Source organism: Mercenaria mercenaria, chromosome 17 (assembly GCF_021730395.1).
Source record: "Mercenaria mercenaria strain notata chromosome 17, MADL_Memer_1, whole genome shotgun sequence".
Classification (NCBI taxonomy): domain Eukaryota; kingdom Metazoa; phylum Mollusca; class Bivalvia; order Venerida; family Veneridae; genus Mercenaria; species Mercenaria mercenaria.
The window spans coordinates 40,259,081-40,281,654 of record NC_069377.1 but is presented as its reverse complement, the minus strand read 5'-3'; the positions used below and the strand labels follow the sequence as shown (position 1 = coordinate 40,281,654).

Below are 22,574 nucleotides of genomic sequence, written 5' to 3'. Positions count from 1 at the left end.
ATTATAACCATATTTCCTGAAAATATAGACAGTGCACAAACAACATAGGCATCAAGGAAGACAAATGTTCAAAGACTGTTTAGTAAATATTTCTTGTCTTTTGATTGTTTAATCACACAGTATTTTCCAGATTAAATAAATTCGTGATATTTCTTGGTATGCTACCACATTTCTGCAAATCATCTGCAAATGACTGTTGTCCGGAGTGATCGACCGTAGTTAGTCAACAGTGTTTCTACTTACTTTATCCTTTATTTTTTCTATATGTACATACAATGGTACTTTATACTATCTGTTTTTAACCATATTATGACACATATAAGTTTATTATGTATTTCTTGAAAAGAAACAACATTGAATAGAATTGAATAGAACCTCAAAATGAGACAAAACATGAAAAGAAGTCTGTCAAGTCGTTGACAGGAAAAGGATTAGCTGCTAGATAAAGCAAAGTTTAGTCTATTGTTAGCTCACTTGAGCACGAAGCTATTGTGGTCTGTGGTTGTCCGTCGTCCGTCAACGTTTTCCTTTAAAAAAATCTCTTCCTAAACCACCATGCCAATTTTGATGAAACTTCACAGGGATGTTTCTTGGATGGTCTTCTTCCAAACTTGCTCAAAAAATAGAATTCCATACAGATATCTGGTTGCCATGGCAACCCAAAGGAAAAAAATCTTTAAAAATATTCTTGTCCAAAGCCACATGTCCTAGAACTTTGATATTTGGTATGTAGCATTATCTAGTAGTCCTCTACCAAGATTTTTCAAATTATTCCCCTAGGATCAAATATGGCCCCGCCCTGGGAGTCACATGGTTTATAAAGACTTGTATAGGGAAAACTTTGAAAATCTTCTTGTCCAAAACCACAGGGCCTAGGGCTTTGATATTTAGTATGTAGCATCATCTAGTTGTACTCTACCAAGATTATTCAAATTATCTGCTATGGTCAAAATATGGCCAAGTAATTGGATCACATTATTTATAAAGACTTATATAGGAAAAACTTTGAAAATCTTCTTGTCCAAAACCACATAGCCCAGGGCTTTGATATTTGGTATGTAGCATCGTCTAGTTGTCCTCTACAAAGATTGTTCAAATTATTCCCCTAGGATCAAATATGGCCCCGCCCTGGGGATCACATGGTTATAAAGACTTATATAGGGAAAATTTTGAAAATCTATTTGTCCGAAACCACAGGGCCAAGGGTTTTGAAATTTTGTACAATATATCGTTTAATGGTCCTCTACCAAGATTATTCAAATTATCCCCCCTAGAGTCAAATATGGCCCCGTCCTGGGCGTCATATGTTTTATATAGACTTATATAGCGAAAAACTTTGAAAATCTTCTTGTCCAAAACCACAGGGCATAGGGCTTTGATAATTGGTATGAAGCATCATCTAGTTGTCCTCTACCAAGACGTTACAAATTATCTCCCTAGGGTCAAATATGGCCTCGCCCTGGGGGTCACATGTTTTATATAGACTTACATAGGGAAAAAATTGAAAATCTTCTTGTCCAAAACCACAGGGTCTATGGCTTTTATATTTGGTCTGTAGCAGCATCTAGTTGTCCTTTACCAAGATTGTTCAAATTATCCCCCTAGGGTCAAATATGGTCTCGCCCTGGGAGTCACATGGTTTATAGACTTATATAGGAAAAACTTTGAAAATTTGATAATTGGTATGTAGCATCATCTAGTTGTCCTCTACCATTGTTCAAAATATTTCCCTAGGATCAAATATGGCCCCGCCTCGGGGTCACATGGTTTATAAAGACTTATATAGGGAAAATTTTGAAAATCTTTTTGTCCAATACCACAAGATCTAGGGCTTTGCTATTTTGTACATAGCATTGCCTAAAGGGCCTCTATCAAGATTGTTCAACTTATCTCCCTAGGGTCAATTATTGCCCCGCCCTGGAGGTCACATGGTTCATAAAGACTTATATAGGTAAAAATTGAAAATCTTCTTGTCCTAAACCACAGGGCCTAGAGCTTTGATATTTGCATGTAGCATTGTGTAGTAGTCCTTTACCAAGATTTTTCAAATTATCCCCCTTGGATTAAAACTGGCCCCGCCACGTGGAGTTGGTGGAGGCACATGGTTTAAATAGACTTGTATAGGGAAAAGCTTTAAAAAATTATACCATAAGGATAAGAGCTTAGATATTTAGCATGTGGCATACTCTACTGGTTTTCGTCCAAGATTATTCAAATCATAACCCTGGGGTTAATATATGCCATGCCCATGGGGTCCCTTGTTTTACATTTTGACTTATATAGGAAATATCTTTAAAAAAATCTTCTTGTCCAGAACCATAAGGCCCAGACCTTACATATCTAGTATTGTCTAGTAGTCAACTATCAATTTTGTTCAAATCATGACCCTGGGGTCAATATAGGCCACATCCGTGTGGTCCCTTGTTTTACATAGACTTATTTGTTTTTGAAAGCATGGCAAATAAATTTGGACCACAAGTATAATGTTCGATACAGATTTCAATACCTATCTTGAATAGTCTTAATCTTGGCATACTGACCTACTTTTTCGTTTTTGAAGTTACAGCATAGGACTACATGTATAATTTGTGATACTAATTTCAATACTCATCTTGAATAATCTTGATCATGACCTACTAATCTACTTTCTTGAAGCTTCTTTGAAGCTACAGAAAAGTAATTTGGACCACCTGTGTAATGTTTGATACATATTTCAATACACATCTTGAATTGTGACCTACTGATTTACTTTTTTGTTTTTTTTGAAGTTACAGCAAAGAAATTTGGACCACATGTATAATGTTTGATACAGATTTCAATACTCGTCCTAAATAGTCTTAAGCGTGACCTCCTGTCACCTTATGACCACCTGTATAATTTTGGTACAAATTCAATAATCAGCTTGAATAGTCGTAACCTTGACCTACAGACCTACTTTTGTTTTTGAACGTACAGCATAGAAATTTAGACCACATGTATAACTATTGTTATAGATTTCAATAGATCTATTCATCTTTAATATTCTTAACCGTGACCTACTGAACTACTGCCTTGTTTCTGAAGCTACAGCAAAGAGATCTGGACCACCTGTATATTTTTTAAAACAAATCTCAGTGGTTATCTTGAATAATCTTTACCATGACCTACTCACCTATTTTGTTTATTTTGTTTTTGAAGCTTTAGGAAAGAAATTTGTTCAAGCAAGCAATTTATTTCGGGTGAGCGATATAGGGCCATCATTGCCTTCTTGTTTTGTATAAAATCGAGCAATGATAGGATAAAAGATCTGATGTATGACGCATACAATATGCTTCAGAGTGATAAAATGGTCCCTACTTTTCTCTCTTAAAATCGTGGCTTAAGTTATATGTGGGGACATAAATCAAATTTTGCAAAATTGCCCTGGTAGTTTCACGATGGAAAAAACGCAGTATCTCAAGGCAATTTATTATCTTGAAATACATCTATTTTACAAAATCAATAAACACTTTTGAATCTAATACTTTGACAGGTCTAGAAAACAAACGACCTTAGATAGACGGTTTTACAAATTTTAAAGAATTATAAATTTACATAAATAGTGGATTAGATCGATCCGATTTAAGTGTGTTCTGAATATCATGGGATAGGAATAACAATATTTAAAGATCTAGAAAGCTCAGAAGTAGCTCAGTCTTGAATTTATTGTCGGAACGAATTATTTTCTAAGTCTCTGCATAGACGTATATCATGATATTACAACTGAAATGATTGCATAAGTATCAAAAACCCATTATAATTTGACAATACAGCACATATATAGTATATATTACATCATCTGATGTCACCACTACTTATATACGCTCAAAAGTACACATATTTACCGACAATATTATTAACATTATTAAAATACTGCATTGTTGGGGATATATAATCTAAAATAGGCAAGTACTCACCGTGACAACTACACTTTCCACTTTAATTATTAGAGGTTAGAAAATTCCAAAAATGTGTCATAGTCTGACAAAATACACCCAAGATGTATCATGCAGCCAAAAATATTTGAAGTTAGCTGGTCTGCTAAAGCGATAACTCGTGAGCCGATATCATCATATTGATAAAGGGCATACAAGTGAAAGTGAGCTTACCTCTATACCTATAAACAATATTTGTCAGAATAATTTTTATATTTGATATATTGATAACATAACATATAAGCACAGACAGTGCTTGACTTCCTTTTCATACTATATCTGCTATAATTATAATTAAATTGCTGTTAATAATAGGATTTGGGTTTGTATTGCTGATTTGGGTTGATTACGATGATAGTTGGATCCCAGCATCACACATTATGTTATATAAATAGTAAAAGGGAACCAAGTATTTGTTAGAGCAAGTACTCGTTGTAAAATACTATGTACGAATTTGGACCAATCAGAAAGACGTTCTGTAAATAGCACAAATCAAAGCGTACTTTTGCTAGGGTATAAATAAGTAGACGAATGGCAGTGAATTCATTCTGTATCAAGCTATTGATGTAAACTCATCAAGGATTCAACTAATAATTTATCCCAGTACGTTGATGAGTGAGCTATTTCAGCTGCACTGTCAGGGTGGATAAATTATTTAAAAATAGACTTTTGACGTTCATAGACCAAAGAAGTATTGTAACTAGGTTTCGAGCTGCAGGACCAACGCACAGAAGTTATATCTTTATGGGATAGTCGAATACTATAGACAATAGCAAATATAGGCTGAGCATCGGAAAGCTGAGATAAAGACATACAAGTTAGCTTCTTTTAAAAAAGAAACCTAGGAGAGGTCCAGTGTTGTTCCTTTTAAAGTTATATCAGAGACATAGATAACAATTGTTATCTAATTGTTATCTGGTTATATGATAGGTTGTGCTATAGACGAAAAACAGTTTTCCTGTTGCAGGTCACTGTGACCTATTAGGGGTCATATTCACTGTGACCATGACCTAATGACCTCAAAATCCATAAGTCATATTCAGGTTATGATCAACCTCCGCCAATCCGAGGACTGTAAGCCCAAGCATTTTCTAGTTACTGTATTTCATTTAAAAAGGTTCAAAAGCTACCATCGCAATAATTGTACACTGAACTTTGCCCTGGTGAAAGCTGCCAAATTAGCATCTTACCATTTTTGCTAGAACCTCACCTGACAGGCTTGTTTGTCAACGGGCCCAAGAGAATAGCTTCCGAGAAGCTTTAGAAAAACTTAGAAGAAAATCCCAATCGAACGGACGTCTACCGGAAGTGAAAAAATATCGTTCCTTTTTAAATGATTTTTTTCTTCAGATATTTTTTGTTAATGTGCTATTTGAAATTCTAAACATTTTATTTGTTCTAGTTTATTACCCAGTTTGTCGAATTGCCGCCTTGTTCTGATCACGTGATAAACATCTCCGACGAAGAACTCTTCTTATTCCGGGAGATCTTCCGAACGGGGCAAACGAACCCGCCAGTTAAACTATAAATTCATTTAATTGAACGAAATACATTTTAACGTGATTCAATTCATATACATATCTTTGAATACTAGCTGCTAACAAAGAATAGTAAATATATAGATATATGCAAATAACTGAACCGTTTCCAACATTTGTAACAATAGTTATACACTATACTTCTTTATTTTAAACGAACAATTATTTTCGTCTTAGAAGATTTCAAAACGTAATTGTGCGCAAGCGCATTAGGCCATTTTAGACTGGTTTACCGTAATTTGAGCTAGAAAGTGAAATCTAACGCCGTAAAATTAGTAGATTAGTCTAAATTCTCCTTGTTTGAAAGCCAACACTATGGAGAGGTCTTGATAGACCTCTCCAGTGATATAGTTTGGTAAGCTACGGAGACAGTAGGAGAGTTCCAGCTTACATATGAGGTTCAGCGTCATAAGGGTTATGCCTTTAATTATGGTAGTTGAATGCTATATGTGATAGCATATAGGCGCTGAGCATCAAGGAGACAGGGCAATCATATTGGGACAAAACCAAAAAATTATGTTTCATCTACACCTTTGAAATTCAAAGCGTAATCGAGCGTTCCAGTGTGCAACGGGATCAAACAAATTACGATATAACCAAAATTATTATAGTTTTCACAAATTTTGTTTTCAAAAAAAAAATACCCTTATTTTGAAATACCAAAAACTGAACCAATATCAGAATCCAAAAACTGAGCCGTAATAGTAAATAAAATGAGCCGTGCCATGAGAAAACCAACATAATGGCTTTGCCACCAGCATGGATCCAGACCAGCCTGCGCATCCGCGCAGTCTGGTCAGGATCCATGCTGTTCGCTAACAGTTTCTCCAATTCCAATAGGCTTTAAAAAGCGAACAGCATGGAGCCTGACCAGACTGCGCGGATGCGCAGGCTGGTCTGGATCCATGCTGGTCACAAAGCCACTATGTTGGTTTTCTCATGGCACGGCTCATATGTTTTATGAATGAACGTACAAAAATTATCATTGATAATTTTCTAACTGGCATATCTCAGACAAGAAGTGGAGCTTTTTCAAGAGCGTAGAATTGTAAATCATGCACAACCTTGACAAGCATCTGCAGTTGACCAGATTGGATGGCAACTTTTAGATCAAAATGTAGCTGCCCGACCAGTCCAGTGGCACCTACACCGAGGGATATTAACCAGGCTGTTGAACCTCTGCCGATAGCCATCGACCAGGCTGTGGCAAGTCAACTTACAGTTATTGATCAAGCTATTGTGCCTATATTTAGATTTGCTGATCAGCCTTGACCCGTGCGACGTATTGCAGCACAGATAACCACTGCGGCAAGTAGCCGGTCATGTTGAACCAGTCCAACATCAAGCAGCAGATCGCCGCGATGATAAAGCGGCCAGACTCAGTTCCGACGATGAAGTAAAGGATGAGTCATCTCGGCGTGATCGGCGTCTATCTGACTTAATCAAAGAAAACGATGAAAATTATAATGATTTAACAAAAATAAATGTTCCAAAACTGTTATGAGAGTAATAAAATCTGTAAAACGATCCCTTGAAAGCATAGAACGCAACCAAGACGAACAATAGCGGCTCGATTTGACTGAGTCTGTTCACTAGAGGTAATGATATATGCAACACCTCTCACGCCCCCCTAGCACAGGCGGAACTCTATTACACATGTTGAAATGACCCCAAGTCATTGTCCTTAATAACTGATGTATAAAAAAGAGCCGGGGCACCACGTTATATGTTTATATTTATACTATTCTAACCCCATCAAACAATTATATTTCATTAGGCTTAATTTGTCTACCTTGAATGCCTTGAGATTTCCCCTGCACAGGTAAACGCGTCCTTGATATGGTGAACAATTCTTCATCGGGATAGACTACAAATGCCGGATACAAGTCTGATATCATTATCAAGATATGTACAACAAGCAACAAATATTAACATAATGGCAAATTCAATCACTTTGAAAAGTTGGCGAAGATATTTACTAATATTTTATATAAGCTCCGGAATCATAATGTGTTTAAACGCATGTTACTTTTTGAATTAAGACCCACTCTTCATGGAGTAAAAAAGACATATCGTCATGAGCATTGAAATTTTGTCAAGTTTGTTTCTCTTTGCTTGATAGGATTTTTTTTCTGCAACAGTTGACAGTTGTACAACATTCCAACTACCCGAACAATAAAGCTCTGTCAGTAGATTGTTTCCAGTAAAATGTGGTCAGTCTTGAAAAACGGAACAAATTTTATTATATTAGATTTATTATATTAGATCTTATGCAGAAGTAATATATTGTAAATATGCACAAAATTGTGATATTTCTTGAAATAGCTTGCCACAAAGGAGCATAAACAGGCCTGTCTGAATTAAACTGATACCCTAGACAGCTAAAATATCGTCACACAAACTTAAAATCTTTAATTCGCAAAATCTCGGCCTTATATATAGAATTTTTCCCACAGATTTAGACAATTTCCAGTACAACAAATTGAAAGTCAGATGTAAAACTCAAGAATCTCCCCATCCTTGACCAATGAAAACATCACAGCTGGTATAATTATAATAGTTTCATAGTGTGTTTCACTTATTAATAATCAGTTTTCTTGTAGTATTAGGCATAATCTAATCGCCTACAACAAATATAGTACCTGACGCTATTTGTTTTTATTGCTGTCAGATTCAAAGTTGTAGTAACAATGCTTTTTAAATACTTATGGAAAATACTACTGTTCTAAAGAACTTGAAAGGTGGTAATGGCACTTTACTTATTTTTCAAAACATGTGACACACCACGCCATTTTTTTCGTTTTGAAAATGTGGCGTTACATCATTCGAGAAATAACGCAATTAATGTTACGTCATAAAAAATGATGGAATTCAACTCGTATTTGCGTAAAACAGTATTATCGAGTATGTATATTAACATATTTTGTTTCGTTATCAAACATTGGAAAATGTATCGCCCTTTGAATCAACGTTCCACCTGTGAAAAACTGAAGGTCGTGCAGTAAAAAAGAACTGTAAACCAGTTATTTGAAAATTGATTTCGAAAATATAATGAATGGCAGTTCGCGAATTTGCAGGTTATTAAATCCTTAAGCAATATGTATGCTTTAAAAATATAATTTGAATTTATACCGACTATTTACCCCGATATCTTATGAAAAAAATGGAACATATTTTGGCAGTATGTCATAGACTAAATTGTGCCGATTAGGACGCAAATCTTTTAATAGCCTCCTTTTGTAAAAACAGTTGTGACTCTTAGCAGCAGAACACAAGTATACAAAACCAGTTAGCAAGAAAACTTATTTAGGTATTTAGTTACATTAAACCCGGACAACAGTTTCACAGTGGCTTGAGAGAAGACCAGTCTTAATTGTTCTAGCATAACAGAATTTAACTCTATGAACTTTCCTGTTGGATATTCATTCTTGTTGTTCTTCCAATTGAGAAACTATAATATGCATGACATACTTATATTACATTTGGAAACATTGTTTACGAACAAAAAATGCCTGGTTTTTGTTTTATCAGAAATAGTCATGACAGAAAATGCCAATATTGCAGAAAAAAAAACGTTTGATATTTTTCTAAATTTTATGTATTTGATTTCAAGATTGATAATCATGTCATTATCATGTAAATTAATGTTTATAATTGTGAAAAGGGATATTTCGTGAACATAAATAGCTGTGAAGAAAATGCCTAGTTTTCAAACAATGTTGCATTATACGTTACATGAACTCGTTTCTGTTTCTTTTATACATGAAAATATACCGTTTTGTGGTAAATACAAATCTATATTGAAGAAACATTTTAAATGTACCGATTATTTGAAGACAATAAACAGAAATATAATATCATTTTTAAAGAAAATAGTGCATTGTTACCATAGTAAAGTTAATTTGACTTATAAACAATAACATTCTTGTTGATATAATCCATTTAGTTAAATTGTACTATATAGGTAAATATGTTTATATGGAGTAACTGCATCAACAAAAGACTTACCACACATATATGCCTTAACATGGCAGAGCTGCAATTAACATGGCTGAGCTGTATCTCAGACAGGCATATCAGAAAATTATGCTTTGGTGTAGATATAAGGAAAGTTTAAAAATTCACATTTTTTCAAGGAAATGAACAACAAATGTTAATTTAGAAATAATAAGTTCCTAAATGTGGTTTATCGTAGAATAACCCGTGTTTTGAGTTCTTATGCATAAAAATATATCACGAAAGCCGTAGGCTTGAGTGATATATTGTTTCGCATAAGAACGAAAAATAAGGATTATTCTACGATAAATAACACTTGGGAACTTGTTACTTCGGTTCTAACACGACATTCAAGTATCAACAGTGTTAGAAGAAATGGTAACTAATTTTTATGACAGTGCTACGCACCTGGATTGGATGACGTCATTGCACGCGAGTGGTTTATTGCAAAATAACTCGAGATAGATTTTGCTCTACATGTATGTAGGTTATTCGCTAGTCGTGTTAGAATTTTTGTTAGAAAATAGTGGAATAGATTCGGTGTGTTTTAACATTAAGGTTAATGCCCAAATTTTTTGATGTTATCTAACTTGATTTTCAATGAACATTGTATTTCTCTATAAACGATTCTCATAAAACTTCGCACACTTGCTTATGTACAATGTCTGTACAATAGTTTTGATTAATTAATCGTTATTATGTTTATCTTACGTTCAAATGTAAGTTATCACTGGATTTATAACGGACTATCAAAAATGTCGTTCAACAACTATGTTGCCAAGGAAACTATTTTTAAAAAACATTGATACTGAAAGGAACGAAAAAAGACGGTAAGAAATAAATTTAATTATTTGCATGTTGTTTTTGTTATTTCATTATGTATTTTGTCTTGATATTGCTTTTAGGGGGAGTGTTCATTAAAATATTCTGACTCAATTTGAAATACATTTAGACGAAAAATGGTGCCCAGAAAGTGGCAGTTTCTGCAAGATAACAGCTGATTTCCTTTCTGAAATTGCAGGGTTTCTTCTAGGAACATGTCAATCTGTCAGATTGAACAAAAGAACCATTTTAGACGAACAACGCATCTGGACCCCGAAACTCATGCTTTCGTCACATATATTGATTTTTTTATTTATTTTGATAGCGTATTAAACATAAACTAGAATGTGTCTGTAGGACACAGGGTGTGCACCCCCACTGGTACATTTGTCACAAATAAGGGGCAATAATTCAAATGTTTGCAGTCTTAATGGGGTATAGCCGCAACAAACATTTTATGAAAAGGATTCATTATTCTAGGCCCAATACTTTTTGAGCTATGAGCATCACAAACAAAAAATCCACTATTTTGGCTATTTCAAGGGCCAAAACTCTGTAATAAGCACTAAGATTCTCAAGATGAATGCCAAGTGTGCAAGGTCACATCACGCCAAAGACTCCAGCAAGGTTTCCTGAATTTACATCTAGTACTTTTTGAGCTAGGAACATAATCAGGTGAAAAAGTGCATATTTTTACTATTTCAGGGGACATAACTTTAAAAACTGGGGTGGAGTCAGCCAAAAAATTAGAGGTGTGCAAGTTTATATCATGATAAAGACTTATGCATGTTTTCAACCATTTATATTAAATACTTTTTGAGCTAGGTGCGTCACAAGGTGAAAATGTACATTTTTGACTATTTCAGGGGCCATAACTCTAAAAATAGGAGGCGGACCCAATGAAAAATAGGAGGTGCGCAAGTTAATATCATGATTAAGACTCATGCAAGGTTTCATGAATCTATATCAAATACTTTTTGAGCTAGGCATGTCACAAGGTGAAAATGTGCATTTTTGAATATTTCAGGGGCCATAACTCTGAAAATAGGGGGCAGAGTCAGATGAAAAAAAGGAGATGAGCAAGTTCATATCATGATTAAGACTCGTGCAAGGTTTCATGAACCTATATCAAATACTTTTTGAGCTAGGCGTGTCAAAAGGTAAAAATGTGCATTTTTGACTATTTCAGGGGCCGTAACTCTGAAAATTGGGGGTGGACCCAAATGAAAAATAGGAGGTGCGCAAGTTCATATCATGATAAAGACTCATGCAAGGTTTCATCAATTTATATCAAATACTTTTCGAGCTAGGCGCGTCACGAACTTCGGACGGACGGACGGACGGACGCACGGACAAGACCAAATCTATATGCCCCCACCACTCATGGGGTGGGGGGGGGGGCACAAAAAATCAACATATCAGTAAATTAACATCACGTTTCTTCATACAAAACTATGACCCTGCAACACTTTAAAGGTCGTACGACAACAGAAAAAGGAAAACAAATTAGGTTTCAGGAAATTAATGCTATATACCTTAAGAAAGCTTTGAAATTTAATTACTGACATATTACATGGAATGGAAACTCATAAGAATAAGTTGTTTCACTGAAAATCGTAAAGCGTATGTAACGACTAAAGGTAAACTGCTTTAATTATAGGTGTCTATATTATTTACCGCGATTTAGACATATTCCTCCGCGGCGGTATTGGTAAAGACAGCGGAAAAGTTTTTATTGCCGCAGCGGTCGGGGTTCGATTTCCGGCGCAGGCATCTTTTTTTCTTGGCATTTTTAAGATAGTTTAGAAACGAAAACGCATGTTATAATGCCCATATTATTACCAAACTTTACTTTAAAAGAGATGTCATTTAAAGCCAAAATCTCGAGGTCAGTGCCTTTAATGCCTACAATATTCGTTTACATACTACACTTCCAATATTCCCGATTGTTCTGATTTCGCGGGAGGCTCTGTTTATTATTATTATTATTATCATTATGATTATTACTATTATTATTATTACTATTATTATCATAATTATTATCAGTACTATTACTATTATTACCAATATTATTATTACCGAATTAATATAACTTAGTTCCATGTTATATAGCAAGCTGAAGGGTGTTTTAACGCAGACATTGAAAACAACATAATTACAAAATCTCAAAGTTGTTCTATGGATATAATCATATTAATATCCAAGTAAGATCTATTTATTCGGTAGGTATAATTATAAAACATATAAGACTTCTTCTATGCTAATGTTCATATATATAATCAAATAACTGTATTCAAAATTGTACTCAGACTAAAACCTTGGTACCTTACTATAAAAATTATTTACCTTACACCACTGATAATAATTTAATTCGCTCTTTTGACAGCTTGCAAAGTTTTATAATTATATAAGAATACTGATTCGTCACTTTTCTCAGCTTCTACTGACTGCTGTTTATTTTACATTATAATCGCATTTAATTCAGCGTGCATATTCCCCGAAGGCTTTATTTTACTTTGTAAACTGGCAGCATCTGTCAACACTCGTAAACAATATGTCATTAAGCCGAAATCTGCACCCGCGGGTATACACATGATAGCATTATTGTTCACCAGACCTGACATAACGACTGTAAGTGCATCAAATCAGTGCAATCATCGACACTATTGACGCCTTCTTCAGTGTAGATAATGATCCAGACACGACGGACTCAGATACTGAGATTTCGAATGTGAACGGTGTGGTGAATCTTATTTTTTTCAAAAGCATTAGTAGGTAAATACGCACATTGCAGTTTAAACGAAATTTAAATAAAAAATAATTTACGTGTAGCGAGTAAGCGGACACTCGTTTCTAATATCCGGTCATGTATACGTACACGAAATCTCAGTTTCTGTATTGTAATTTTTGGGATGAAGCAAAAGATCTCTTAATGCATATATTAAATACGAAAAAATGGACTCCTTTAATAATTATCATGAAAAACATTTTTATTTCTTGATATACACAGCCTAATGTAGGCTTCAACACCTTGTAAAACTCTTTACAAATACAGAAACAATATGCGACTGTAACTGGAAAAACTGGGAGAAAACCAGGTCAGCAAAACAATGACATTTTTAAGATTTTGCTTTCCTGAAAGGTAATCATTACACAAATATCTTGAAAATTTCAAACAAACATCTTGAAATATTTTGAGGAAATGGCAACTTGATTTTGCTATATAAAATGCCACAAATGTTTTGTTTTGTTTTGTTTGGGTATAACGCCGTTTTTCAACAGTATTTCAGTAACGGCGGGTAGTTAACCTAACCAGTGTTCCTGGGTTCTGTACCAGTACAAACCTGTTCTCCGCAAGTAACTGCCAACTTCCCCATATGAATCAGAGGTGGAGGACGTTTAAAGCTTTGAAAAGTGGTAGAGCTATATTTAGCTTGATTAAGTGGACTGATAAATGACGACAACTTGAACCAAGATCGTATGTCAAAAAATGACACATAGATCGTTTCATTTACCATTATATGTACAACAACCAATGTTATGGTCTTATATCTGTGCTCCTAAAAGATAATTGACATTTGACAGTTTCTTTGCGCAAACAAGAGCGTGATCTTTGTCCAATGGTAAGCTGGATCAGGTTTCAGTGTCATTATTTTGTGAAGTATTGTGTGTTTTCTATTAACTCCAGGAAGATATTATGTATGATGTCAATAGTCCTACATCTCTCATCTATACGCAGAAATTGGAAACCCAGAGCTGGTGCCGAAACCAAACAGCTGATAAGAGAATTAAAATTGATACTGAAAAACAAATGTTAACGAAAAAATAAAGAATACATATTAAGACGCAGTCACAAGAAGGAGGTGCTTAAATTGAGTCTTCATGGGACATTTAAAAGTAAAGATGTCTTATGACTTAAAACTGGAAACACTGTAGAAATTAAGATTAATACATATTTAGCGGGCTGTCTCATATGGTTATAATCAGTAAACTGGTCTACATGATTTGAAAAACAACACTTTGTATTTCAACTGGCATAAACGTTTCTTGCTTATATTCCTAGTAAGCCGGTAGTTAAATAATCCTAATAACATTACAACTTACAACGGTGCTTCCATAATCTGCTTGGAAACCACTAATTGTGGCTTCCATATTCTGCTTGGAAACCACTAATCAGATGAATATGCCATTGACAAGAACTTTGCCATCGATTGCGAAATACTCGAAATAGATTATACGGTATTTATAAGATTTTTGTTTCAACTAACTTGTTATTTTCCCGAGTAAACAAGTTAGTAAAATCAAATTGCTGAACAAGCGCAGTGGACCGATAAAATATACAATTTAGCTTTTTTATTTACATTGACCCAGTTTCTCAATTGCACTGATGTAACCCTAATACCGTGTTCAGACTACGTTTTTAATCCTATATTAACTTGGGTTTATTTTTTAATCTCGTTTGCGTCCACACTATATGTGGTGTAAACCGTGAATTATGTAAAGGTCAAGTGGTTCCTGTAATGTAGCATTAAAACTACCTCGGGAGGTGGTTTTAATACTATATTAAAAAGTAATACTACATTATTTTACAAGTGTGAACGCAAATGTGAGTTATAACTGGTTTTACAATCCCAAATCCACAGATCTTACCTTTTTGGCGGAAGAATACCATGTGTTTCTCTTTTGAAACAAACAATTGATGCTATGGCTGGCAAAAGTAATTGGAGTGTTGATGAAACAAAAACATTAAATTTCGATATGGAGTCATGCTGATGCTCAAAATGGACTATAGATGGAATGAACAGAAATTCTTGAATGAACACAGAAGTTTAAACATTGAGGACTCCTTCTTTGTAACCTTTTTTGCTTATTGCAAAATATTTGTTAACTTCCAACATTGCATGTATATATTTTAAACCACATTTCTTTGCATAGTGTGGACACAAACTAGATTATATTTTTTATGAGTTTTAAATGTCAGATACCAATTATAGCCAATTAGTGCCTGATAAAAATAAAACCTATCTGCTAGTGTGAACACGGTATTATACTCCAAACTTGCCAAATATCTTATTTCTAAAATTGTAGTCCGAAATCTGTACAGCAAAGTATAGGTGAGAGTGGTGCATTTTAAACTGCTAAAATGATTAAGAACTGCGAAATCCTTAAAATTCGTTGATGACTTATTTTCGTGGATTTTTGCTTTGCATTAATCGATGATATTAAATCCTAACGAACAACGCCAATTCCCATTCATTAAAACCTTGAAAAGTCGAATTTCCATGAATTCCTATCCCAATGAAATATAAATGTAGATGAAACAATTTTAGGAAAACTGGGAAATTTCATGCCCACACAAAGTTTAATGATTTTACAGTATGTCAATCTTATTTATTGTTTCTTTTATTTTTTCGCTGTCTTAATGTTTCATTTTCTTAAGGTAGAATCTTCAGATTTAATAGATAGTACGCAGAAATGACATTTTGTATTGATCTAAATGTATTGCAGACATATCTGTTGTGTGATGCTAATGATGTTCTTCCGTTCGTTTCAAAAGCAATTGAATAGTTTTACAAGTACAAAATAATTTGCAAAACCATGACATAATCGTAATAGATATTGAAATCAAGGATCACAGTCCCTTTCTTGAGACAAACTAGCACAGGCGCCTTGTATGAAGTTATGGACGTGACCAAAACGAACAATTCGAACAGCGCCAGTCTTGACTTTTATTACTCACATTGCAATAAAAGTTTTATAAATAACACAAAGTTACTTTCTTGAGAGATTTATAAACAATTGTTATATGAGTTTATTCGTCTTGACTTATACGGAAAACTATATTTTCTGGGAAACATTTGCATAAGAATAATGCGGTGGAAGCGAAGCTAGTATTGTCGACCCTTCACTGCAAGACGTAAAACATTGTTTGTTAGCATTTATCAAATGCTAACGAAGTTGTTGTCATTTAAGGAATGTCTCTATTTGGTAAGTGTCAGATTTCAGGACCCAGATAAATATGCATTCGTGACGGTATTTGCTTAATGGCAGTTACTATGAAATGACCGGTAGAAGAAATGTTAGAGACATCATATAATCCTGCTTAAAAATGTTACCTAGTGACCATCATTTCTAGAAAATGTTTATTATAATGACTCCTAATACACAAAACATGAACAATCGTAAATAGTAAACACATGAATGCTATTAACAGTTTCGTTTACTAGTTTACTTCTTGTCTTTTTCGTTCAATTTAGCAATTTCTTCAATATTCTCTAAGAAACACCCATAGCTAGATATTCCTATGACCTATAATTTTTAAGACACGCAAGTTTAATTATTGGCGTATAGTTGTACTAAATGTCACTGTACAACAACCTATGACTTCCATTCATAATTATAAATAGTTGGATAAGACATGCAGCAAGTTTAATCCCTATTTCCCTGGATTAAATCTGAGAGATACATTTTTTTTCAGAATAACCTATACTTTTTTATATGCAGACAACAGAACACATGACAGCCAGCAATTTATATCTATAATTCTTTACTACAATATTTTCAGTGATATATTTGGGGATATAAATCATCCAGTAAACTTTCCTGTCTAAGTACACATTGATTGGTTCACAATTATATCAAGTAAACTCGCCAAGAGACTTTTGAGATTTTATTCTTATAGCTTCACAATGATATACTGGATGTTACTTCACGTTAATAATTATTTCTTTTAAGTAAATAATTAGACAGCAAAAACACCTGATGCAGGGATTCACGGGTAAATCATATACAGACGAATATATCCTATTTTTTCTGGTTAAAATTATTTTAATTATTTTATCATGTCTAAAGCCGTTTTCGTTTACCACTCCTTTGCGACAATACAACGGAAGTAAACTAATAGGTATCTATAAGCTTGTAAGTGCCTAATTAGTGCTTCCTTGGTGTAAGAGTTGTCGCTCTTTGCGAACATAGGTATAAGATATTTTCAGAACATCAATATTGATATAAACAAATCTTGCATTAAATTCAACTTGTAAAATAATTTTTAGTTACATGTACAGTAAAGTTCCGCTATTAAGACCACTCGGGGGACTGATAAAAAGTGGTCTTATTATCGAGTCGGTCTTATTTTGGAGACCCTACAAAATGGCACTCAGATGTGACGTTAATGCATTGAAGCTCTGAAGGGTAAGCAGTAAGCAAATGACAAAGTGTGTAATAAATAACAAATTAAGGTACATGATGTAGTTTAATATATATATATATATATATATATATATATATATATATATAGAGAGAGAGAGAGAGAGAGAGAGAGAGAGAGAGAGAGTATGAGAAAAAAATATGTCTCATAATTTTATCTTTATGTTCTTGTATCCTTCCGGGATCCAGCGTGTTTGAAAGGCATTTCGTTGATGTTTTTTCTTTAATATCTCACTTATATATAGAAAATATTAAAAGTTACTCCTGGACAAGTATATAATAAATAAAACAGTATACATTGTTATTCATTGTTCCATTTTGAAATATTTATCAGAACCATATTAGCATTTAAAACCTCAACAATAAAAACTCATTTTATAGAATTAACCAATGTTTATCATTATATCTCTAATACATTGCACTTGATAGTTATCATGGAACAGGTAATTCAGTTTATCATGGAACAGATAACTCACTTAAAAAACTTGTCAAGTGTTGTTTGCTTTGTAAAGCTTAAGGCTTTCACTGATTATTTCTCAAGTCTATCCTGTGCAGTGTTAAACATGTCAACAATATCTATAAGCCCCTTGCTTAAACAGTACATCCTAATGATCTCAATGCATTGAAGAGGATCCTTATGTGACCTCATCACAAGCTCATTTTCAATTTCATCACATTCATCATCACTTTCGTCATCGTTCTGCAGACTTTCACAATTTTCACAGTCCTCTGACATATTACGTACCGAGTTCAACAGTTCACTTTCCGATTCCGGTGACAGTTCCTCATGAACTGGAAGATCATTATGAGCACTGATGTACTCCTCCGGTGTCATGCTTTCCGCGGAAATAATTTTTTTCATTTGCAGTTCTCATGAGTTCAACTAGCTCGGCAAGAGGCACATCATCATCCTCAAATTCCTCAGTTTCAGACTCAGCGTAAATCCGGCTTTTATGAAACACTTACACACAGTTTTCTTCTTTATGTCCTTCACAGAAGCACTAACGTAACGCACAACATCCAAGACACTTACACTTTTGGAAATGATCTCCGCGTTTACCGAACTGTCAGCATCAATTTTTGCTAGCAGTGATCTTATAAGCCTTTTTCTGTAGTGCACTTTCATATTCTGCAGGATGCCTTGGTCAAGTGGCTGAAGAACTGACGTTGTGTTCTTTGGTAGAAACTGAATTCTGACATTACACAGATTAAGGTCTGCAGGGTGTGATGTAGCATTATCTAAGAATAAAATCACATTACGATCCTGATATCTCATTCGTTTGTTAAAGGACTTAATTCACTCTGTGAATATTTCGGAAGTCATCCAGGCTTTTTTTATTCCACTTCCATGTAACTGGCAGATCACTCACTTGCAGGTTTCTGAAACAACGTGGCACTCTAGCTTTGCCAATAACTAATGGCTTTTCAAAGTCACCATTCATATTTGTACACAACATTACTGTCAACCTATCCTTTGAACGTTTACCTCCTTTGAATTCATCACCACGAACACACAGAGTTTTGTCGGATAGTGCCCTAAAATACAGTCCTGTTTCATCCATGTTGTATATGTCACGCTTATCATAATCCTTCACAATGTCAGGCAACTTACTTTTCCACTGTTCAATGGTTTCAGAGCTAACACTACCGCTTTCGCCACAACCAGTTTGAAACGAAATATTGTGTCTATCACGGAATCGATTAAGCCATCCCTTTGAAGCTTTGAAATCGTCTTCGGATATCCCGAGCTCCTTTGCGTATATCAGTGCTTTTTCTTGTAGCATGGGTCCACTGACACGAACACCTTGTTTTATTACATTTTGGAACCATTCCCACATTAAGATGTTCACTTCTTCCACGGGTGAACGTTTACAAAGTCTTTTTCTGTCATTTCCCGCATTGTTTTCAAACCCTTCCATAATCTCAGCCTTACGTTTCAGAATTGTCTGGACCTGAAAATGTAAAATTTACAGTACTGTTAAATGTAAAATAAAACAAATTTTAAACCTTTTTAAATTTTAAACTGATAAAATAAAATATCTAATTACACTGCTCTTACTCCTTCCCCAACCCCTTAGTAATTTGTACAAATCTTTTAACGTGTACCTGTGTTTTTCCAATTCCGAACTGCTCTTACTCCTCCCCCATTCCCCCCAGTTATTAGAAAAGAAAACAACTCTTTTTGTACAAATCTTTTTACTTGTGTTTTTCCAATTCCGAACTGCTCAGCTAATTGCCGCTGACTTTGCCATTACTTTCACCAATCAATTTGACTTTTTCTTGCAAAGTCAGCTCTTTACGTTTACGTTTTTCCATTTTTATCATTCACAATGAAATGTTCATCAAGAGATTGACTTAACTATGTAAGATACAAAAATGCAATGATTTTAAAACATTCTTATCCTATAAAAGTAAAATATTCGCTCAAAACATAATAAGTTTAATTACTTACCCATCTGAAAATCGGGTACAATTACCACTTGCTGCAATTCCAATTATCTATTAATTTTTACATGTGCCGAATGAATACATCAAACATTTTCTTTAATTAGTTTTCACTAAACGCACAATCAGTAATGGCAAATGAAATAAACAATCAACAAATATATGAAGGACTCAGAAATCCACTTCTTAACTCTCTTCAGTTTGTAGATGAGTCTCTACCTCTACATTCAGCACGGAATTCAAAACGGATTGATTCTCTCAACTAGTATTAATTTTGAAATTGCAATGAATATTGAAATTACAGGTGTTAACGAGATAATTTCTGTACAATGCAAACGAAGTTTCCTTTTATAATGTTTGCATTTCAAATCGAATTATTTAAGACAAACTTGCAACCTTGCCTAGTTCATTGTGGCCGGATGTGAAATAGGTACTGTAGTGTTATAACTACACAGTCTATGATGTTTTTATAACTCCTGTCAGAAGTCGTTTCTTAAAAACAAAAAGTAAAACGTATCTGTGGTTTTTATTGTCGAGCACGCTTGACGCTTGAGTCGTCACTTTTGGCGGGTCGGTGTATGTGCGTGCGTACGTCTGTGCGTCCGGCTGTCTGATTTTGTCCGGATCATTACTTTGACATGCATGGACCAATCTTGCTTATATTTGGCATAAATGTTTACCTTAATGAGAAGGAGTGTCAAACCCCATGTTCCTATCTTAAAGGTCAAGGTCATAGTTGGAGGTCAAAGGTCAAACTGAAGTTTGTCCAGAGCATTTCTTCTTCATGCATGGTGGAATTTTCATGTAACTTGACATGAATGTTCACCATTATGAGTGTCAAGCGCAAGAACCAGGTCCCTAGGTCTAAGGTCAAGGTCACACTTAGACAGCTGGCGGGCTCGACATTCTGCCCGTGGGCATACTTGTTTTCTAAAGAGTATTATATTATGTTATGGAAGTACGAGTTGACTTTATGTTTTTACCGGACTAGTTTGGGTAATTCATCATCTGTCTTGCTTGCTTGTTTCATAAATTGTTAGTTGTTACATTAATATTCTTACTAAACCTGATCAGGAGATCGGAACTCTTCTAATATTTGCACAGTTTTGATTTAATAAATGCAATGTTTTGAATAAAAAATGTTCCAATCAGATTTATTTAGTTTTAAAAAAGCCATGTGCACATTACTTTTGTATGACAAAATGTGTGATTTGAATGCATTGGGTTTCACTTTATTTGGGCATTATAGAATATCTTTTAAATTGACCTCTTGCTAATTCGAGACCCACTTTTAAAATTTCGTTGAATATTGCAGTGCATGCGTTAAAGTAATTTATTAATCGATGATGTTTCCCATGAAACGTCAACAATATTGCAGTGAAATTGTCTTAAGATAACAATTGTAACCTAGCGACAGCATCTTTGTACCAAAGCATTAACATTAATTAGAATCTCAAAAAAACATAATATTGAACGATGATAAAACTAATGAATAGAAACGATGGATTCCTAGGAAATGCCACATACAACACATTTGACATCAAATAAAAGGTAAATGGCCTGCTTTGATTTGTTTTATACGGAAAGATTGATGATGAAAAACATTTAAAAGGATCAAAGCATTGTAAAAAAATCACTTCTGTCACTTTCAGGTCTTTGTGCTTTTTTAAGCTTCTTGTGAGTTGTTGGAAAACAGATCAAACTGTTTGCTTCCTGACAATGGTACTAACAATATTGCTTCCGAGCTATACAATGATTACGTGATAGCTTTTACAGTAATCAGTAGTGAGACAGAAGTAATAAACATTAATGGGATTAAGAAATGCCGCAAGTGTTCTACTTCGTTTTATTTATGTTACCAAAGCATCAGCCCACTGAAGGTAACTACAAGGTAGGCTCATCTTGTTTACGTTATATATAATAAATCAGATATCATAAATGGATGTCATAGTTTACCTTCTTAAGAACAGTAAAATAGGAATCATCATAAATATTTATACTTACTTTACATTAGCAGAAGCGAAAGGATATTCACCGAGATCGAGTTCTCTCCTACTATACACGTACCTTCAATTAATGCAAAAACAGTTTTGAATTTCTTAGTGCTTAAATGTTTCCAACAAATCAAGCTTTTATCCACTCTAATGTTATTAATAAAAATCAAAATATAGCCGTCTAGGGTAGACACATAGAAATAATTTACATGTCAATAGTCAAATCAAGATTAAACATAAATACACATTGCAATAATTTTTCAAAATTGCATGTTTTATTAAAATCCTTTATATTAACTACAGTTTCTCCATTTGCATTCATCTTTAAATCCATTCTGTAGAATATTGGTTTCAAGATTATTTTTCAGTGGAATTGTCTACGTTTACTGGCAATGTTCTTAATGGACCCAACAGACATCTTACCATCTTAGCACTGAAACTCAGTCTTTCAAGGCAATCTGACTAAAGTACTTGATCTTCTAAACGAAGATCTGAGAACGGCCTATTCACATTCGTCTTCTGTATATTTTGGATTTCCATTATTGCTATTTTTATGTTATCCAATCAGACGACTTGTTCGATTGTCATAGGATAAGAAAAATATGCGGTTATTCCAGGAC

General features: G+C 34.2%; 1 protein-coding gene across 1 annotated transcript; it reads right to left on the bottom strand.

The window, feature by feature from the left end:
- Positions 1-18,807: 18,807 nt before the first annotated feature.
- LOC123535777 (tigger transposable element-derived protein 6-like) lies at positions 18,808-19,831 on the bottom strand. The gene is made up of 2 exons (XM_045318528.2): positions 19,760-19,831; positions 18,808-19,467 (listed from the first exon to the last, which is right to left on the bottom strand). The coding sequence occupies exons 1-2, from the start codon at positions 19,829-19,831 to the stop codon at positions 18,808-18,810; spliced, it is 732 nt and encodes a 243-aa protein (XP_045174463.2).
- Positions 19,832-22,574: the final 2,743 nt, after the last annotated feature.

Bases quoted from the DNA above. Each gene is read 5' to 3' on its own strand.
- LOC123535777 (XM_045318528.2), bottom strand. From the start codon at position 19,831: ATGGAAAAACGTAAACGTAAAGAGCTGACTTTGCAAGAAAAAGTCAAA. The intron at 19,468-19,759 runs GTCAGCGGCAAT...TTACATTTTCAG, and splicing joins TTGGTGAAAGTAATGGCAAA to GTCCAGACAATTCTGAAACG.